At 41.2% G+C, this 16977-nt stretch overlaps 1 protein-coding gene across 8 annotated transcripts in view; it reads left to right on the top strand.

Moving 5' to 3' along the window:
* Window positions 1–16977, top strand: part of POLQ (DNA polymerase theta) — a 102686-nt gene that overhangs the window by 76516 nt on the left and 9193 nt on the right. For 5 of the 8 annotated variants that reach the window (XM_036350929.1, XM_036350931.1, XM_036350934.1 and 2 more), the window contains 3 exons: window positions 3194–3378; window positions 8971–9082; window positions 16617–16741. In XM_036350929.1, the coding sequence (XP_036206822.1) occupies window positions 3194–3378; window positions 8971–9082; window positions 16617–16741 (422 nt within the window). Of the gene's footprint in view, window positions 1–3193; window positions 3379–8970; window positions 9112–16613; window positions 16742–16977 lie in introns of those variants that run through there. The other 3 variants (XM_036350930.1, XM_036350933.1, XR_004974189.1) reach the window with 3 other exon arrangements.

The raw sequence follows: 16977 nt of genomic DNA, 5'->3' as shown, positions 1-16977 counted from the left end.
TAGGTTTTCAATATCTTGCCCTCTCTCTTCTTCTGGTATCCCTATAATTCTGATGTTGATACGCTTGAAGCTGTCCCAGAGGCTCCTTACACTATCTTCATATTTTTGGAATCTCTTTTCTTTTTTCTTTTTCGGTTGGGTATTTTTTGTTTCTTTGTATTTCAAATCTTTGACTTGATTCTTGGGATCCTCTTGTCTGCTGTTGGATCTCTGTATATTATTCTTTATTTCAGTCAGTGTATGCTTAATTTCTAGTTGGTCCTTTTTCATATCCTCGAGGGTCTCACTAGATTTCTTGAGGGTCTTACTAAATTTATCGGCGGTTTCCATAAAATTCTTGAAAAACCTTATAAACGTGGCTTTGAACTCTATATCCAGTCGTTTGCTTTCCTCCATTTCTGTCATTTGTGACCTGTTTCTTTGTCTCCACATTTTTTATGCTTCCCTGTGTTGGTAGAGTGGTTTTGTGTGCTAGGTGTCCTGTAGGGCCCAGTGGCTCAGCCTCCCCCGTTACCTGAGGTGGACACTCTTGGTGCACCCCTTTGTGGGCTTTGTGCACAGTCTTGTTGTAGTTATGCCTTGATTGTTGTAGGATCACTGGGAGGAGTTGACCTCCAGGCCAATTGGCAGTGAGAATTGGCTGTGTCTGCAGTGGGAGAACTTCTGTCCATAAACCTTTTGTCATTAAAACATTTGGAAGTCATGATCTAACTCCCAGGTAATCCCTACTGTTGGTATATACATTTGCCCTTTTATGTTTTGCAAGTTGGCAGGTCTGGGTCAGTGCAGTTAACTATATGGATTTATTTGGATTCTGTCAGAAACATATATTCTAAGAGTGAATTCAATTCTATGATAGCATTACCTGCTTGGCAAATTTCACTTTGCTTTTTAAATATGAACTAACACCGTTTTACGATTGTAACCATTTTTAAGTAGTATTCAGTTCTGTGGCATTACGTAGGTTTGCCTTGTGCAATCATTACCACACCCATCTCTAGAACTTTTTCATCATCCCCAAATGGAATTCTGTGCCCATTAAACACTAACTCTCCCTCTTCTACTTCCCAGCCCTTGGTAACCACAATTCTACTTTCTCTCTCTATGAATTTGACTACTCTAGTACCTCATGTAAGTAGAGTCATACTGTATTTGTTCTTGTGTACCTGGCTTATTTCACTCCACATCATGTCTTCAAGGTTCATCCATGTTGTAGCAAGTGTTAGAATTTCCCTTCTTTTTAAGGCTGAATAATATTCCATTGTATGTGTAAACTTCATTTTATTTATCTGTTCATCCATCAATTTATTCTTACCTAAATAATAAAATTGTTTAATGCAACTATTTTATACTGCTTCTGTTTTAAAATTTTTAATTAATTTAAATATATATGAATTCAGTCTGGAAATTTCTGCCACTCAATGACTATTTTTATTCTGTTTTATTTTCTCTAAGTTTATCAATTACATGTCCTAGATATTTTAGAGTTTATAATATGCCTCACATCACAAACTATCTTTAAATAATTTTACACCACATCATCCAGAATGTAAGGAATTTTTTTATTTCCCTTTTCTTGTAATTGATTTGATCATTATGACTATTATCAGTTCTGCTACGTAGTTGTTTTTGCTTTAAGCAAAAAAAGTCTCTGCTTCCTCAGCTCAGAGAGACCATAGTGCTCTGCTTCCTCTCTCCTTCCCTGCAATGCATTCTGGGAACCTGAGACAGTTGCATAACTCACCCCCTCCCTTCTTCCCCCCTCTCAGGGACTGTAGTCTGAATTGCCTGCTGTCCAACACCTGAACATAGTTATTTCACATATGTTGTCCAGGTTTCTCATGTTTATGGCTCTATCCACTGAGCAAAATCGGCTAGGGCAAAACCTGTTTAGTTTTGATAGGTATTGTCAAATTGCTATCTTATAATATAATGGAAGTAAGTTACCATTTACTTCCTAATAACAATCTATGAGTATTTTTTTTTCTCAGCCTTACCACAGTGTGCTCTCCAACTTCTAGACTTTTGCAATATACATAGAGGAAAATTGTTTCTTGCTGTAGACAAATATGCATTTCTGTTATTGTGAATGAAGTTGAGCTTTCTTTAACATGTTTAAGTTTCTTTTATTCTTATTTTTATGAACTGCTTGCTTATGTTTTGTCCTGTTGTTCATTTATAGCACCTTTTTTATATGGCAATGAGTTCTTTTTAATATTAGTCAAATATTTTTCCTACTTTTTCTTCGAACCTGCCTTTATGTTTTTATTTTTTTTGGTTTTGCCATGCATATCTAATTCACTCATTTCTAATCCATAGGTAAATTATCTGAATAATTTAAAAAAACTTTTCTTCACATACCAATCACTTGATTTTTTTCAATTGCATGTCTTTGTTTTTGTTTTATTTTGTTTTTAATCCTCCCCTGGGGACATTTTTTCCATTGCTTCCCAGAGAGAGTGGAAGAAGGTTGGGGGAGAGAGAAAGAGAGAGAGAAACATCAATGTGAGAGAGATACATAGACTGGTTGCCTCCTGCATGGGCCCCGACTGGGAACAGGAAGCAAACCCCACAACCCAGTACATGCCCTTGACTGGGAATGAACCCGAGACCCTTCAGTGTGAGGTCTGATAACCACTGAGAAACACCGGCCAGTGCTGAATGTTTTTTTTTTATTATCCAAGTGGAGCACACATTTCTCTCCAGCCTACTTAAAATGTGCACACATTGGAAACCAGTTTGTTTGTTCGTTCATTCGTTCATTCATTCACTCATTTATTCAACAACCGTTTAAGAGTCTATTATGTGCCAGGAACTGTGCAAAGTTTTCTATAGAATGCAAAGGAAAATTAAGTCTCTTATCCCTAAAGGTCAGTGCTAGCGGGTGAGGCATGAAAGAACCATTTTAGATTATGCGTCAGGTGCTGTGGGAACACTGAGGGAAGCACTGCCAAAGTGGTTAAGGAGCAGAGGTCAGGGGTAGCTTTATGCATGTTATGTATACTTGAAAGCTAAATGAAAAAAATGATCTAAGTTACAGAACTGAATTGCATCATATTAAGAGCAAGTTTTTAATTTTTGGATACATGATCTCATAGTTCTATGTTAAAACTAAATTTCTGTCAACCTTCTCAATTATATAAAACGTGGATTTGCCTTTGTTTCAGCTTTTCTAAAATTATTTCTACTTCAGGTGGTGTAATATTAGCTGCTGATTACTCTCAACTTGAACTGAGGGTCTTGGCTCATTTATCCCATGATAATCGTCTCATTCAAGTATTAAACACTGGAGCTGATGTTTTCAGGAGTATTGCAGCAGAATGGAAGATGACTGAGCCAGAGTCTGTAGGCGAAGATCTGAGGCAGCAAGCAAAGCAGGTAATCTTAGTGAATATGCTTAACATCAGTGTGAATTTTAATGATTCAAAAAAATATCTCCATCATTTGCAGTTGAAGACTGATTTCTTCTTTGCATCTTTCAAACTACATTTATCTGAGCCTCTCTCATGGTATTCATTGTACTTGCCTTTGTAGAGTCAATAAAAAGAATCAGACTTACATTGAGGCAATTTAGTGTCAGAATAGCCGTTTGTGCCCTGACCGATTTGGCTCAGTGGATAGAGCGTTGGCCTGCGGACTGAAGGGTCCAGGGTTTGATTCCAGTCAGGGGCATGTACCTTGGTTGTGGGCACGTCCCTAGTAGGAGGTGTGCAGGAGGCAGCTGATTGATGTTTCTCTCTCATCGATGTTTCCGACTCTCTATCCCTCTCCCTTCCTCTCTGTAAAAAATCAATAAAATATATTTTTTTAAAAAAGAATAGCCATTTACATTAGTGGTTGTTGTTGTTGTTGTTGTTGTGTATGTGTGTATGTATTTAAAAAATCTCTTTGTAGTCTGCAAGCATCCATATTTTCATCTATTTTCACATTTCATTGAGCCAGGGTGCTTTTTATAAAAAGACTAGAGGCCCAGTGCACAAAAATTTGTGCACTCGGGGGAGGGGGTCCCTCAGCCCAGCCTGTGCCCTCTTGCAGTCTGGGATCCCTCGGGGGATGTTCACCTGCTGGCTTAGGCCCGCTCCATGGGGAATCGGGCCTAAGCTGACAGACATCCCTTGCCGGGGTCCAACCCCAGCGGGTCCAGGGGTCCCCAAAGGTGTGGATGGAGTCGGCGAAGAAGAGATGACATGGAGACAGCGTTCAGTTGATCAGCAGCCTAGCCAGGATCTCTAGCCAGGATCTCCAGCCAAGTTCTGGTCTGGATCTCCAGAGAGGTTCTGCTTAGGATCTCCAGCCAGGTTCTGTGTCCATGTTCTCTTGCTAGGTTATCCAGCCAGGTTCTGTAGCCATGTTCCCTCGCTAGGTTCTCCAGCCAGGTTTAGTCATCAGGTTCTAGTCAGGTTCTCTTGCCAATTTCTGTAGTCAGGTTCAGTCCAGGATCTTTTGCCATGTTCTCTCCAGTGAAGTTCTTCTGTCTGTAGGTTCTGTGTAGGTTCTGTCTATTCTAAGTTCTGTGTTCTAAGTTCTGTGTTCTAAGTTCTGTCTCTCTTGGTTCCGTATTCTAAGTTCTGTCTCTAGCTGTCTTATTACATCTGTATTTATACCAGTTGATTCAATCCTATCAATCTCTATTACAAAGGTTAGGGTGTTTCTTATCTTCATTCCAGGGAGTAAAGATTATGTAGCTTAAGCATGATTGTTTGTAGTTAAAGTGATTAATTACCCACCTGGCACTAGTTAAGAGGTTTTATTCCCTCCCTAACTTCAGGGGAAAATCCCTACCTGGGGAAACAACCTTTCTCAGAGACCTTGGTTAAAACACATAGTGCCAAGAAGGTGAGCAAACATATTAAGAACAGTATGCCATATATGCCAGGTCCCTTGAAACAGCAAGGATGGACCGGCTCCCAGCAATCCCTCTGGCAGCCCGGGAGCCCTCGGGGGATGTCCACTTGCCAGCGGGGGCAGGCCTAAGCTGCAGTCGGACATCCTTAGTGCTGCTGAGGAGGCAGGAGAGCCTCCTGCCACCACCGCTGTGCTAGCAGCCATCATCCTGGCTTGTGTCTGAGCAGAGCTCCCCCTATGGGAGTACACTGACCACCAGGAGTCATCTCCTGCATTGGGCATCTGCCCCCTGATGGTCAGTGTGTGTCATAGTGACCAGTCATTCCCAGTTATTCTGCTGTTAGGGTCAATTTGCATATTACCCTTTTATTATATAGGATAGAGGCCTACTGCATGGGTGGAGGCTGGCTGGTTTGCCCTGAAGGGTATCCCAGATCAGGGTGGGGGTCCCGCTGGGGTGCCTGGCCAGCCTGGGTGAGGGGCTGAGGGCCGTTTTCAGGCGGCCACACCCCCTTCAGGGTGGGGGTCCCCACTGGGGTGCATGGCCAGCCTAGATGAGGGGCTGATGGCTGTTTGCAGGCTGGCCACAGCCCCTTCAGGGGTGGGGGGTCCTGCTGGGGTGCCTGGCCAATCTGGGTGAGGGGCTGAGGGCCGTTTTCAGGCTGGCCACGCCCATGGGCTGGAAGCAAATATCTGGGATTTATTTAACTTCTATAATTGAAACTTTGTAGCCTTGGTCTGACTGGAAGAAGGATCTGAATTTATTTATCTTCTATAATTGAAATTTTGTAGCCGTGAGCAGAGCTCAGGGCCCGCCAAGGCAGGCAGGAAGCTTGGCTTTCTCCATCGCCGGGGCAACCCCAGCTCGCTCCAGCTCTGTGGCTGCCACCATCTTTGTGATAGAGTGAGGGAGTGATGGTTAATTTTCATATTACTCTTTTATTAGATAGGGATCGGGCCTAAACCCACACTCAGACATCCCTCTCATATTCCGGGACTGCTGGCTCCCAACCGCTAGCCTGCCTGCCTGCCTGATTGCCCCTAACTGCTTCTGCCTGCCAGCCTGATCACCCCCTAACCGCACCCCTGCTGACCCGATCACCCCCAACTGCCTTCCCCTGCTGCCCGATCGCCCCCAACTGCCCTCCCCTGCCAGCCTGATCGCCCCTAACTGCTCTCCCCTGCAGACCCAGTCACCCCCAACTGCCCTCCCCTGCCAGCCAGATTGCTCCCATCTGCCCTCCCCTGCTGGCCCGATCGCCCCCAGCTGTTCTCCCCTGTTGGCCTGATTGCTCACAACTGCCCTCCCCTGCTAGTCATCTTGTGGCAGCCATCTTGTGACGATGTTGGTGTGGCCATCTTGTGATGATGCGAGGGAGAGACACCACTTAGGCTGTTCTTAGTATAGATAACTGATAGCTTTTTAGTTTTTTGAGGCCATTGGTTAGCTAATCCACTGTGAACTTCATCCTCCCTTGGACCTTTCAAGTGGGCCCACATAGTTTCTACTCCTGAATGATGTCAGGCACAAAGACCATCAAAGGCCACATTTACACCCTTTCCTGGCCTGGGTTAACACCAATGCTTCCTTACCACATGGCCTGTGGGAAATCTGATGCCATTTTCAAGAAAATAGGGTTGATGGCTGAGGTAAAGGCATGCCACTCCCACCTCTAAGATCCTGCTTTACTAGTTTTACATTTACTAGGATACTCACAGCTGTAATTCTTGACTGGCTCATGGGCATGAAGCACTTCCTCTCACCATTGTCTGTTCTCAACCTTGGCTGCACATTAGAATCACCTGGGAATCTTTTTAAAATCCTGATTTCTGGGCCTCGTCCTCTGGAAATTCTGTTTCTTTGTTATGGGGTGAGGCCACAACATTAGTAACAAACAGAATTTCTGGAGGATGAGGCTCAGAAATCAGGATTTTAAAAATATTCCCAGGTGATTCTAATGTGCAGCCAAGGTTGAGAACCACTGGTTTAGCACCAACACTGTTTCTCCCATGACTTAGAAAGCCAGCTTTGTCTTCTCTATTTAATCTCCTTTGGGGTCCTGCATTTAGCAAGAATCAAACCCCAGGTATAATAGGTAATATGCTAATATTTAATCCTCAAAATAAACCCGTGAAATAGGTATTATTTTTACCTTCATTTTATATAGGAGGAAACTGAGACACAGAAAGTTAGTAATTTGCTTAAGGTCTTATAGCTATAAATGGTAGAGCCAGGATAAGTTCAAAATGCCAGAATTTAAACATTCTGACTTTGTAACCTAAACATTTTCCCCTAATGATAGTGGCCTCTGTTTAATAAGTTCTTGCATGATTTAATAGTGTTTATGCTATACCAATTTTCCTAAATTACTATGCACTGAACCATCTGATTCTTGAGGTTTGGTTTTGTTTTGTTAGAGCTCTGAAATCTTAACACTAAGTAATATCTGAGTTTAAAAAAGGGGGAAGAAATCAGCATCACAACAAAATAAAATATAGAAAGATCAAAAAGGAAAACAAAAAAGGAAAAAAATTGTCTCAATGTATTCAAAAAAAGGAAAAAGCAAAATACTATTAGCTGTCTTATCACATTAAAAGTATTTTGGAAGTCTTTTTTTACTAATATGTATTCATTGTTTTCAAAGAGAGGAAGGAAGAAGGGGAGAGAGATAAAAGCATCAATGATGAGAGAAAATCATTGATTGGCTGCCTCTTGCACACCCCCTGTTGGGGACCAGCCCTGCAACCCTGGCATGTGCCCTGACTGCAATCAAACTGTGACCTGGTTCATATGTTGACGTTTAGCCACTGAACCACACTGGCCAGGCTGGCATTCTAATACTCATTTTTTGCAAGCTACCTTTTAAAATTTTTGTAAGTTACCTTTTAAAGCAAGTTCTATATACATGTTTACTTAACATGTATATAGAACTTGCTTTATGGCATGCAGTTTTCTAAACACATAACTGATTTAATCCTAATAATCCCATGATATAGGTATTACTGCTGTCTTCATATTATGAATGAAGAAATCAAGATGCTAAAGGTTTCTGTAGCTTGTGCAAGATAATATATCTTGTAAATGCTGGAACTAGGATTTGGACCCATGCAATACTTATTAAATCAGTTTATTTATTGATCATTTTCCTTCATTATGCCTAAAATTTCATTACTTTTTGTTTAACTCAAATGAATTCTGCAGTTGTGGGGTTTCAGGTGGCTGTGAGGTGAAAAGGATACTTATTTCCAGTAAGTCTTCCTATTAGCAGGCCCTTTTAGTGCTATCTAAAGGTGGGGATAGGAGTGTTTGTACACTTTTCTTTCCTACTCCTAGGCACTTCTTTAAGCAGAAGTTAATGAGGTTTTGAGGAGTTATGAGGAGTAGAAAACTGCTCTGAAGACTGGATAAATGACAAAGAGTCAGACATAAATCTTCCCTTTTAAATCATAGGATTAGCCCTGGCCAATGTGACACAGTTGGTTGGAGCATCATCTTGTACACCAGAAGGTGGCGGGTTCTATTCCCGATCAGGGCACACGCTCAGGTTGCAGGTTCGATCCCCAATTGGGAATCATGCAGGAGGCAACTAATCTCTCTCTCTCTCTCTCTCTCTCTCTCTCTCTCTCTCTCTCTCTCTTTCTCTCTCTCTCTCTCTCTCATCAATAAAAATAAATAAGTCACTAGGATTACCTTCTTAAAACACACAACATTCATGTTCAATCCCACTCTTTGTTTCTGTCTGTCTCCAAAAAATCAGTACTGCTAAAAGGCAGAAAAGATGTTTAGCTTTTATGAATCTAACCCACCAAAACAGATCTAATCATTTCTCTGACTCACTATGAAATAAAATGCTTATCAAATTTCAATCTTAATCAACTTTTTATATTTGCATTTTATGTAGTTATGACCTTTTATTTACTTACTGAGTGTGCTGCCCTCCTTTCAGATTTGCTATGGAATCGTTTATGGAATGGGAGCTAAGTCTTTGGGAGAGCAGATGGGCATTAAAGAAAACGATGCTGCAAAATGCTTATCAAATTTCAATCTTAATCAACTTTTTATATTTGCATTTTATGTAGTTATGACCTTTCATTTACTTACTGAGTGTGCTGCCCTCCTTTCAGATTTGCTATGGAATCATTTATGGAATGGGAGCTAAGTCTTTGGGAGATCAGATGGGCATTAAAGAAAACGATGCTGCTTGCTACATTGACTCCTTCAAATCCAGATACACCGGTAAAGAAGCCTCGAGTGTTACCTTCTAGGTGCTATTCTTTTCAACTGTCTTTCCATATTCATTTTAAAATTTTGCATTACAGAATTTTTATTAACATATTAATTGGAGGTTTTCATCAGACATGTTAATGAAATAACATTAACCTTATTATAATTATTTACTAAGATGTGCTTTTTTTTCATAAAAGTAGGGATGGAATTGGAATAGCGGAATGCAGCAAATGTATATGCTACCGTGTGATTGTGAATATCTCATACAATCTTGGACTTACCCTGTGCTTTAGGTTTAGATGGCTTTAACATGAAACAGTAAGCCATTGGTAAATGTACCACAACCTGTGAGAGAACAATTGTTGTTATAGAGCAACTTGAGTATCACTATTTTAAATTTTCTTTTGGCAGTTTATTGAGGTATAATGTAGATAGAATAAAATTCACCCTTTTTAGGTGTATAGTTCTATGAATTTTGACAAACGCACACAGTCATATAATCTATACCACAACCAAGATATAGAACCATCACCCCAGAAAGTTCTTTTATGCTTTTTTTGTAATCAACTTTGTCCCCAGTCCTCCAAAAGAAATCTTTATTTACACATGACATGATCTTGTACATCAAAAATCATATGAATTTTACAAAAACAACTACTAAAAGAAATATCTAAATTTAGCAAGCTCCCACCATACAAAGTCAAGTTCTAAAAATCAGTTATATTTCTACTAGTAATAAACAATTACTATATAAATGAAAAATAGCCGAGACCGGTTTGGCTCAGTGGATAGAGCGTCAGCCTGTGGACTGAAAGGTCCCAGGTTCGATTCCGGTCAAGGGCATGTACCTGGGTTGTGGGTATATCCCCAGTAGGAGATGTGCAGGAGGCAGCTGATCGATGTTTCTCTCTCATCGATGTTTCTAACTCTCTATCTCTCTCCCTTCCTCTCTGTAAAAAATCAATAAAATATATTTTAAATAAATAAATAAATAAATGAAAAATAAAACTATATATATATATATATATATATATATATATATATATATATATATATGGCTAAGTGTCTGTCCGACCAATAGCTCTGATGCACACTGACCACCAGGGGGCAGACGCTCAATGCAGAAGCTGCCATGACACACACTGGCCAGCACCACAGACCTGGCGCTGACAAACCAACACTCAGCTTCCCACAAGTGGGACACAGGCCCCGCCACCTCCCCGGAGTGACACCCTACCAAATCATAGCCAATGCTGCCAAGAGCCCAGGGCGCAAAATGCGGCTCATAGCCCAGCCCAGCTTGAAATGGTCACTGTGAACACCCGGGTAATGGTGTCTTGTGGCAACACTCAGCTTCCTTTCCCTAGCAAATAGCCTCCTTGGAGTTTCTTCAGCCCAAGAACTAGACTTCCTTTATAGCCAGGTGCAAACATTTTACATTTTAACCAAATGTCCGTGAAGCGTTTCCCTGTGCCTCATCTCATTTGATCCTCACAGAAGTCCTGGAATAGGTAGATAGTAGACTTGGTAGAATCCTATTTTCTTTTCATTAGTAAGACAATGGAGATTTAGAAAGTTTAGAAACCTGAGCCGACTGAAAAGAAGTAAGAAATGGTGGAACTTAAAAATGACTTCAGGTTTTCTCACTGTGCAGAATATAGTCAAACACTGCTAGAGTTAAATATTTTACCCTTTGTTCTCCCTGTGTGATCTACAATAATAATCTGTTTTGTGTTGATATTTACTGCTGTGTCGCTGACAATTATCTGAAAGAGAAGTTGGGGTGCTTCACTGGGCTGGAAAAAGTTTAGCTAAATCAGAAGGCAGGTCTAATTAAGCAAGTTTATTCTATAAAAAAGGCTAAGTTGACTCACGCATGTGCGATACATATAAAGCTCTTGCTGGCACCAATCGCATGCGTGTGTTTCGATCTGTCATTGTTGATCATGAATTTGGTTGACACTTCTATTATAGAGAAAGGGTGAATAGCGATATTAACATATTCCTTCTAATTAATTTCCTTTCAGTGTTCACAAATCTGTGTACCGGGTCACTAGTTTATAATAACATCAGAACACATAAAATACTTAGGCTAAATTTAATAATTTCAACATTTTATTGAAAACTTCAAAGCAATCCTGAGAGAAACTGAAAAATACTTAAATAAATGGGAGGTTTACCATGTGAGTTTATTAGAAGACAAAATATTGTTATGATGACAATTCAGTGCAATGCCAATGAAAATTTTATTAGACTCTTGTACAGAATTAGATAAGCTGACTCTAAATTTATATGGAAATTCAAAGGGACTGGAATAACATTTTTTGGAGAAGTACAATGTTGAGTGATTTTGAAATTTATTATAAAACTACAATAATTAAGGTAGGCATAAGAGTAGACGTAGAGAACAATGTGTCACAATAAAGAGCCCAGAAATAGACCTGTTATGTATGTGGCAAGTTGATTTTCAACTAAATTACCATGGTAATTCATTGGAAGAAAAATAGTCTTGTCAACCACTGGTATCTAGGACAACTAGATACCAGTATGGGGAAGAAAGTGAACTTTAACTTTTTTTCACATTATATTAAAAAATTAACTTGATATGGAGCATAGTCCTAAAAGTAAAGGCTAAAACTATAAAACTATAAATCTTCCAGAAGAAACAAGGGAGAAAAGCTTTGTGACATTGAGATAGGCAAAAATGTCTTAGATGATAACAACACCGAGTCATAAAAGATAAATACTGATAGCCCAACTGGTGTTGCTCAGTGGTTGAACATTGACCTATGAACCAGGGGTCATGGTTTGATTCCCAGTCGGGGCACATGCCCCGATTTGCGGGCTCGATCCCCAGTGTGGGGTGTGCAGGAGGCAGCCAATCTATTATTCTCTCTCATCATTGATGTTTCTATCTCTCTCCCTCTCCCTTACTCTCTGAAATCAATAAAAATATTTTTTAAGAAAAGATAAATACTCATAAAGACACCAGTAAGGAAATGTAAAGGCAAACCACAGACTCAGAGAAAATATTTACAGCTCCTATTATCTGACAAAGGATTTACATCCAGAATATTTAAGAACTCTTATAACACAACTAGAGGCCCAGTGCACGAATTTGTGTATGGGTGGGGTCCGCCTGCCCCAACCTAATGGGGGCCGATCGGGGGCAGGGCCAGCTGGGGGGTCTAATGCTGGAAGCTATAGCTTTCCTCCAGCTGGATCTAATTATACTTTAAGGATGGCCAAAAGAAAACCCACAACAGAACTATTTTGCATTTCATGTGCCATGAGATGAAGTTGTTTATGTGTTGTTTTCAAACGTATATCAAGATGGATGATGACCCTTTAGTGATTTTTGTATTCTTCCTGGGGTTCTACTCTCAGTTTCCCAATATGATCATCATGTCTGTTTGTTTAAAAGGTTTTCTGTTTTTTAATGTGCCTACCCTTTGCTGTTGCTCCTGGCAGCCTGCAGGTCTTCTTCGCTGCCCCATTTAAAGAGAGATTGAAAGCTCACCTAATCTGCAAGGCACTGCAATTTCACAAAATCCCCACCCAGCCTCTCTACATTCCTCAGCAAAGGGCTGCCATCCCGTTAATGCTTAGGTAACCTTTTTGGCTAACTTGGAAGGTCTCCTGGGGCTGCAGGCCATGCAGGGAGAATTCCACACCTTGGCTGCAGTATTAGCAGAGCCCTCTGGAGACTCTGGTCAGGGTCAGAAGGGACTGATAATTATTTTCTTGTGCTTGCACTAAATGTACATGCACCAGGGAGCCAGGTAGTGATATAGGGGTGTTGGGGGCTGATCGGGGTGGAGGCCGCCCAGGGGGAGGTGCCATGGGCAGTTGGCAGCCAGCCCCGTCCCCGATTGGGGTGTTGAGGGCCGATCAGGGGCCAGGCCGGCCGGGGGGTTGGGGGAGCCAATCGCTGCCTGGATCAGGCTGGTTGGCTCCCACAGAGCACGTCATAGCCACTGGTCGGTCTGGTCATTCTGATTGTTCTGCCATAACAGTCGCTGGGCTTTTATATATAGATAGATGCTAAGAAGGCAAATAATCCAATAAAATAAAGGTCAAAGATTTGAACAGACACTTCACAAAAGAAGATAGGTGAATGACCACATCAAATGTTATCATTTGTTAGTCATCAGGGAAAAGAAAATTAAAACCACAAAGAGATGCTATTACAAAAACAACAAGAGCCCTGACTGGTTTGGCTCAGTGAATTGAGCATAGGTCTGGGGACTGAAGGGTCCCGGGTTCAATTCTGGTTGAGAGCACATGCCCCAGTTGCAGGCTCTCTCCCCAGTGGGTGTGCGTGCAGGAGGCAGCCAATCAATGATTCTCTCTTATTATTGATATTTCTATCTCTCCCTCTCCCTTCCTCTCTGAAATCAATAAAAACATATTTTTTAAAAAACACAAGAAAAATGACTAAAATTAGAAACATTAATATCTCTTTAACATTGCTGTTAGAGTTGTGAAATGGTATAACCACTTTGGAAATTAGTATGGCTCTTTCATACAAAGTTAAACATAGACTAAGCCATTTGATCCTACAATTGCACTATTGAGCATTTGCCCAAGAAAAATGAAAACATATGTCCAAAGACTTGTTAATGTAAAAACATTCAAACCGGTAAAGAATTTTTGTGAGTTTATTTGAGCCAAACTGTCAACAATTGTCAGGAAGCAGTATCTCAATGGATTAGGATAATGCTCCAGAGAGTGGCAGTTTTTCATCTATTTTATACATTGCAATCAAAGGAGGTGATGTAGGTGGGTTACATGAAATCCATTGGTGATTAGAGAGGCAGGAGAAAACAAAGGCAGGGTGGGGGGGATCTCTGGGATTGGATAAAAAATAAAATGATAGATACATACTTAGGTGGGTGCAGGATACTTAACAGTCAATAATTAACCTGATAACAATACAATGAAGGAATTTCTGGTATCTGCCCTGGTGCCCAGACACATTAGGTTGTGCCCCAAGGGGTCTGGAAAAAGGGAAGTTACAAGTTATCCAGACATTTCCAGGACTTGTTATCATAGATGCAAAAAGACAGATGGGCTCATTTAAGGTAAAGTTTGACCTTGTCAGTGAAGATACCAGCCTAGGACATAACTACCCACCATAACTGCTTTTAGTTAAAGTTACTTTCAGACCATCCTTTGTGGTTACTTTAGGTCTCTGAGTTTGCAAGACTGCCATGCAGGCCTTCCCTGAGCTTGTCAGGTTAGCATGTGGACTTGAACATGAACGTTATAGTAGTTTTATTCATAACAGCCCAAGATTGGGAACAGTCCAAATGCCTATCAACATGACTATAAATAAACAGATTTTGGTATATCTCTGTGATGTAATACTACTTAGCAAAAGAAGGCAGACACAAATGAGAACATACAGTATAATTCAATCTTTTATGATTTTCAAGAACATAAAAACTATAATATCCTATATAATAAAAGCCTATTATGCTAAGTGTCTGGTTGTCCGGTCGGCCATTCAACCCATCAAAGCGTGATATGCTAATGATATGCTAAGGCTGCTCAACTGCTTGCATTAATGTGTACTGACTACCAGGGGGAAGACAGTCGATCAGTTGACCAGTCGCTATGACCTGCACTGACCACCAGGAGGCAGACACTCTGACCAGTAGGTTAGCTTGCTACTGGGGTCTGGCTGATCAGGACTGATCGAGACATGTCAGACACACCCTGGAGCCCTCCTGTGGTCCCTCCCAGGCTGGCCAACCTCCCACGTCCCTCCTCGGCCCCAATTGTGCACCGGTGGGGCCCCTCAGTCTGGCCTGCGCTCTCTCACAATCTGGGCTGAGGGACCCCCCCCCCTCCCGAGTGTACGTGGGATCAGGCCTAAACCGGCAGTCAGACATCCCTCTCGCAATCTGGGACTGCTGGCTCCTAACTGCTCACCTGCCTGCCTTCCTGATCACCCCTAACCACTCGCCTGCCTGCCTGATGCTCCTAACCCAGGGGTGGGCAAACTTTTTGACTCGAGGGCCACAATGGGTTCTTAAATTGGACCGGAGGGCCGGAACAAAAGCATGGATGGAGTGTTTGTGTGAACTAATATAAATTCAAAGTAAACATCATTACATAAAAGGGTATGGTCTTTTTTTTTTTTTTAGTTTTATTCATTTCAAACGGGCCGGATCCACCCGCGGGCCGTAGTTTGCCCACGGCTGTCCTAACTGCTCACCTGCCTGCCTGTTTGCCCCTAACCACTCACCTGCCTGCCTAATTGCCCCAACTGCCTCTGCCTCGGCCCCTGCTGCTGCGGCTTTGTCCAGACGGATGTCCAGAATGACATCGGAAGGTTGTTCAGCTGTCTGGTCTAGTTAGCATATTATGCTTTTATTATTATAGATCATTCACCTGAAATGGGTGCTGTTTACTGTATGCAGATTATATCTTAGAATTCACTATTGTTTTTATTTATTTATTTTTAAATATATTTTTATTGATTTCAGAGAAGAAGGGAGAGGGAGAGAGAAATAGAAACATCAATGATGAGAGAGAATCATTGATCGGCTGCCTCTTGCTCACCCCACCCTGGGGATCCAGCTGCAATCCAGGCATATGCCCTGACCTGAATCTAAATGTGACCTCCTGGTTCATAGGTTGATGCTCAGCCACTGAGCCATGCCCAGCCCGGCTCATTGTTTTTTGTTTGTTTGTTTTCATTGTGTGTTTTTTTAAGTAGTTCTTTCAATCTCTAAATATTAGAAGGCCTCCTACAGAGTCAGGTAAGAGAAATTGTAGAGCTTTCTTAAATCTCATCCTTTTATTTGCTCTTCACTCAACAAAATCACAGTAATTCCTAAGGAGAAAAGGCTGAGCCTGATTGCTTTCTGAACTTCCATGCTAGTGGTCACATATCACCAACAGCCGTACTTGGCAGGGCAGGGTTTTCTCTTCTTCCTATCACTCACTTTCCTCAAATGTTTCTCCTGTGTCAGCCACACAACAGAAATCTTCAAACGAGGAATTTCAATTGGGAGGCATTAGTGTTTATTACTCAGGATGAGCAGAGCTATGAGAAAGCAGAGATTGCATATATGAATAAAATTAGATTAGCATAGTTTCTATACTTTTGGTATATTTCTTTATATTGAAACTATTTTTTTAATTGTTTTATTGCTTAAAGTATTACAAAGAGTATTATATATGTCTCCTTTTTTTTTCTCCCCTTGACATTCCCCTAGCCTCCCATACCCCCCAGTGTCTTATGTCCATTGGTTATGCTTATATGCATGCATACAAGGCCTTCTGTTGATCTCTTACCACCCCCCCTGCCCCCCCGCCCCCAACCCTCCCTGGCCTTCGCTCTGTAGTTTGACAGTCTGTTCGATGTTGCTCTGCCTCTGTATCTATTTTTGCTCATCAGTTTATAATGGTCTTAATTATCCATAAATGAGTGAGATCATGTGGTATTTTTCCTTCATTGACTGGCTTATACTATTGAATGAAATTAAGAATGACTTTAGTTGTACTCATTTCTTTTTTTTTATCTTTGTAGGGATTAATCATTTCATGAAAGAGACAGTGAAGAATTGTAAAAGAGATGGGTTTGTTCAGACCATTTTGGGAAGGCGTAGATATTTACCAGGAATCAAAGACAACAACCCTTATCATAAAGCTCACGTATGTTGAAATTCTCTGAATTTTTAACTTAAAATTTCAGTGACATATACTTTTGTTTTTAATTTATCTTTATTGTTGGAAGTATTACCGATGTCCCCCTTCTATCCCTCAATGACTCCCTCCATACCCCCCGCCCCCAGGCCTTCACCACACTATTGTCTGTGTTCATGGGTTGTGCATATATGGATATAAATTCTTTGGTTAATCTCTCCCCACCTACCCACCCTCACCTTCCC

This window comes from Myotis myotis, unplaced genomic scaffold, assembly GCF_014108235.1.
Source record: "Myotis myotis isolate mMyoMyo1 unplaced genomic scaffold, mMyoMyo1.p scaffold_m19_p_2, whole genome shotgun sequence".
In the NCBI taxonomy this organism is placed as follows: domain Eukaryota; kingdom Metazoa; phylum Chordata; class Mammalia; order Chiroptera; family Vespertilionidae; genus Myotis; species Myotis myotis.
The sequence above is the reverse complement of the archived record's forward strand: the minus strand, read 5'-3'. Positions and strand labels throughout refer to the sequence as shown.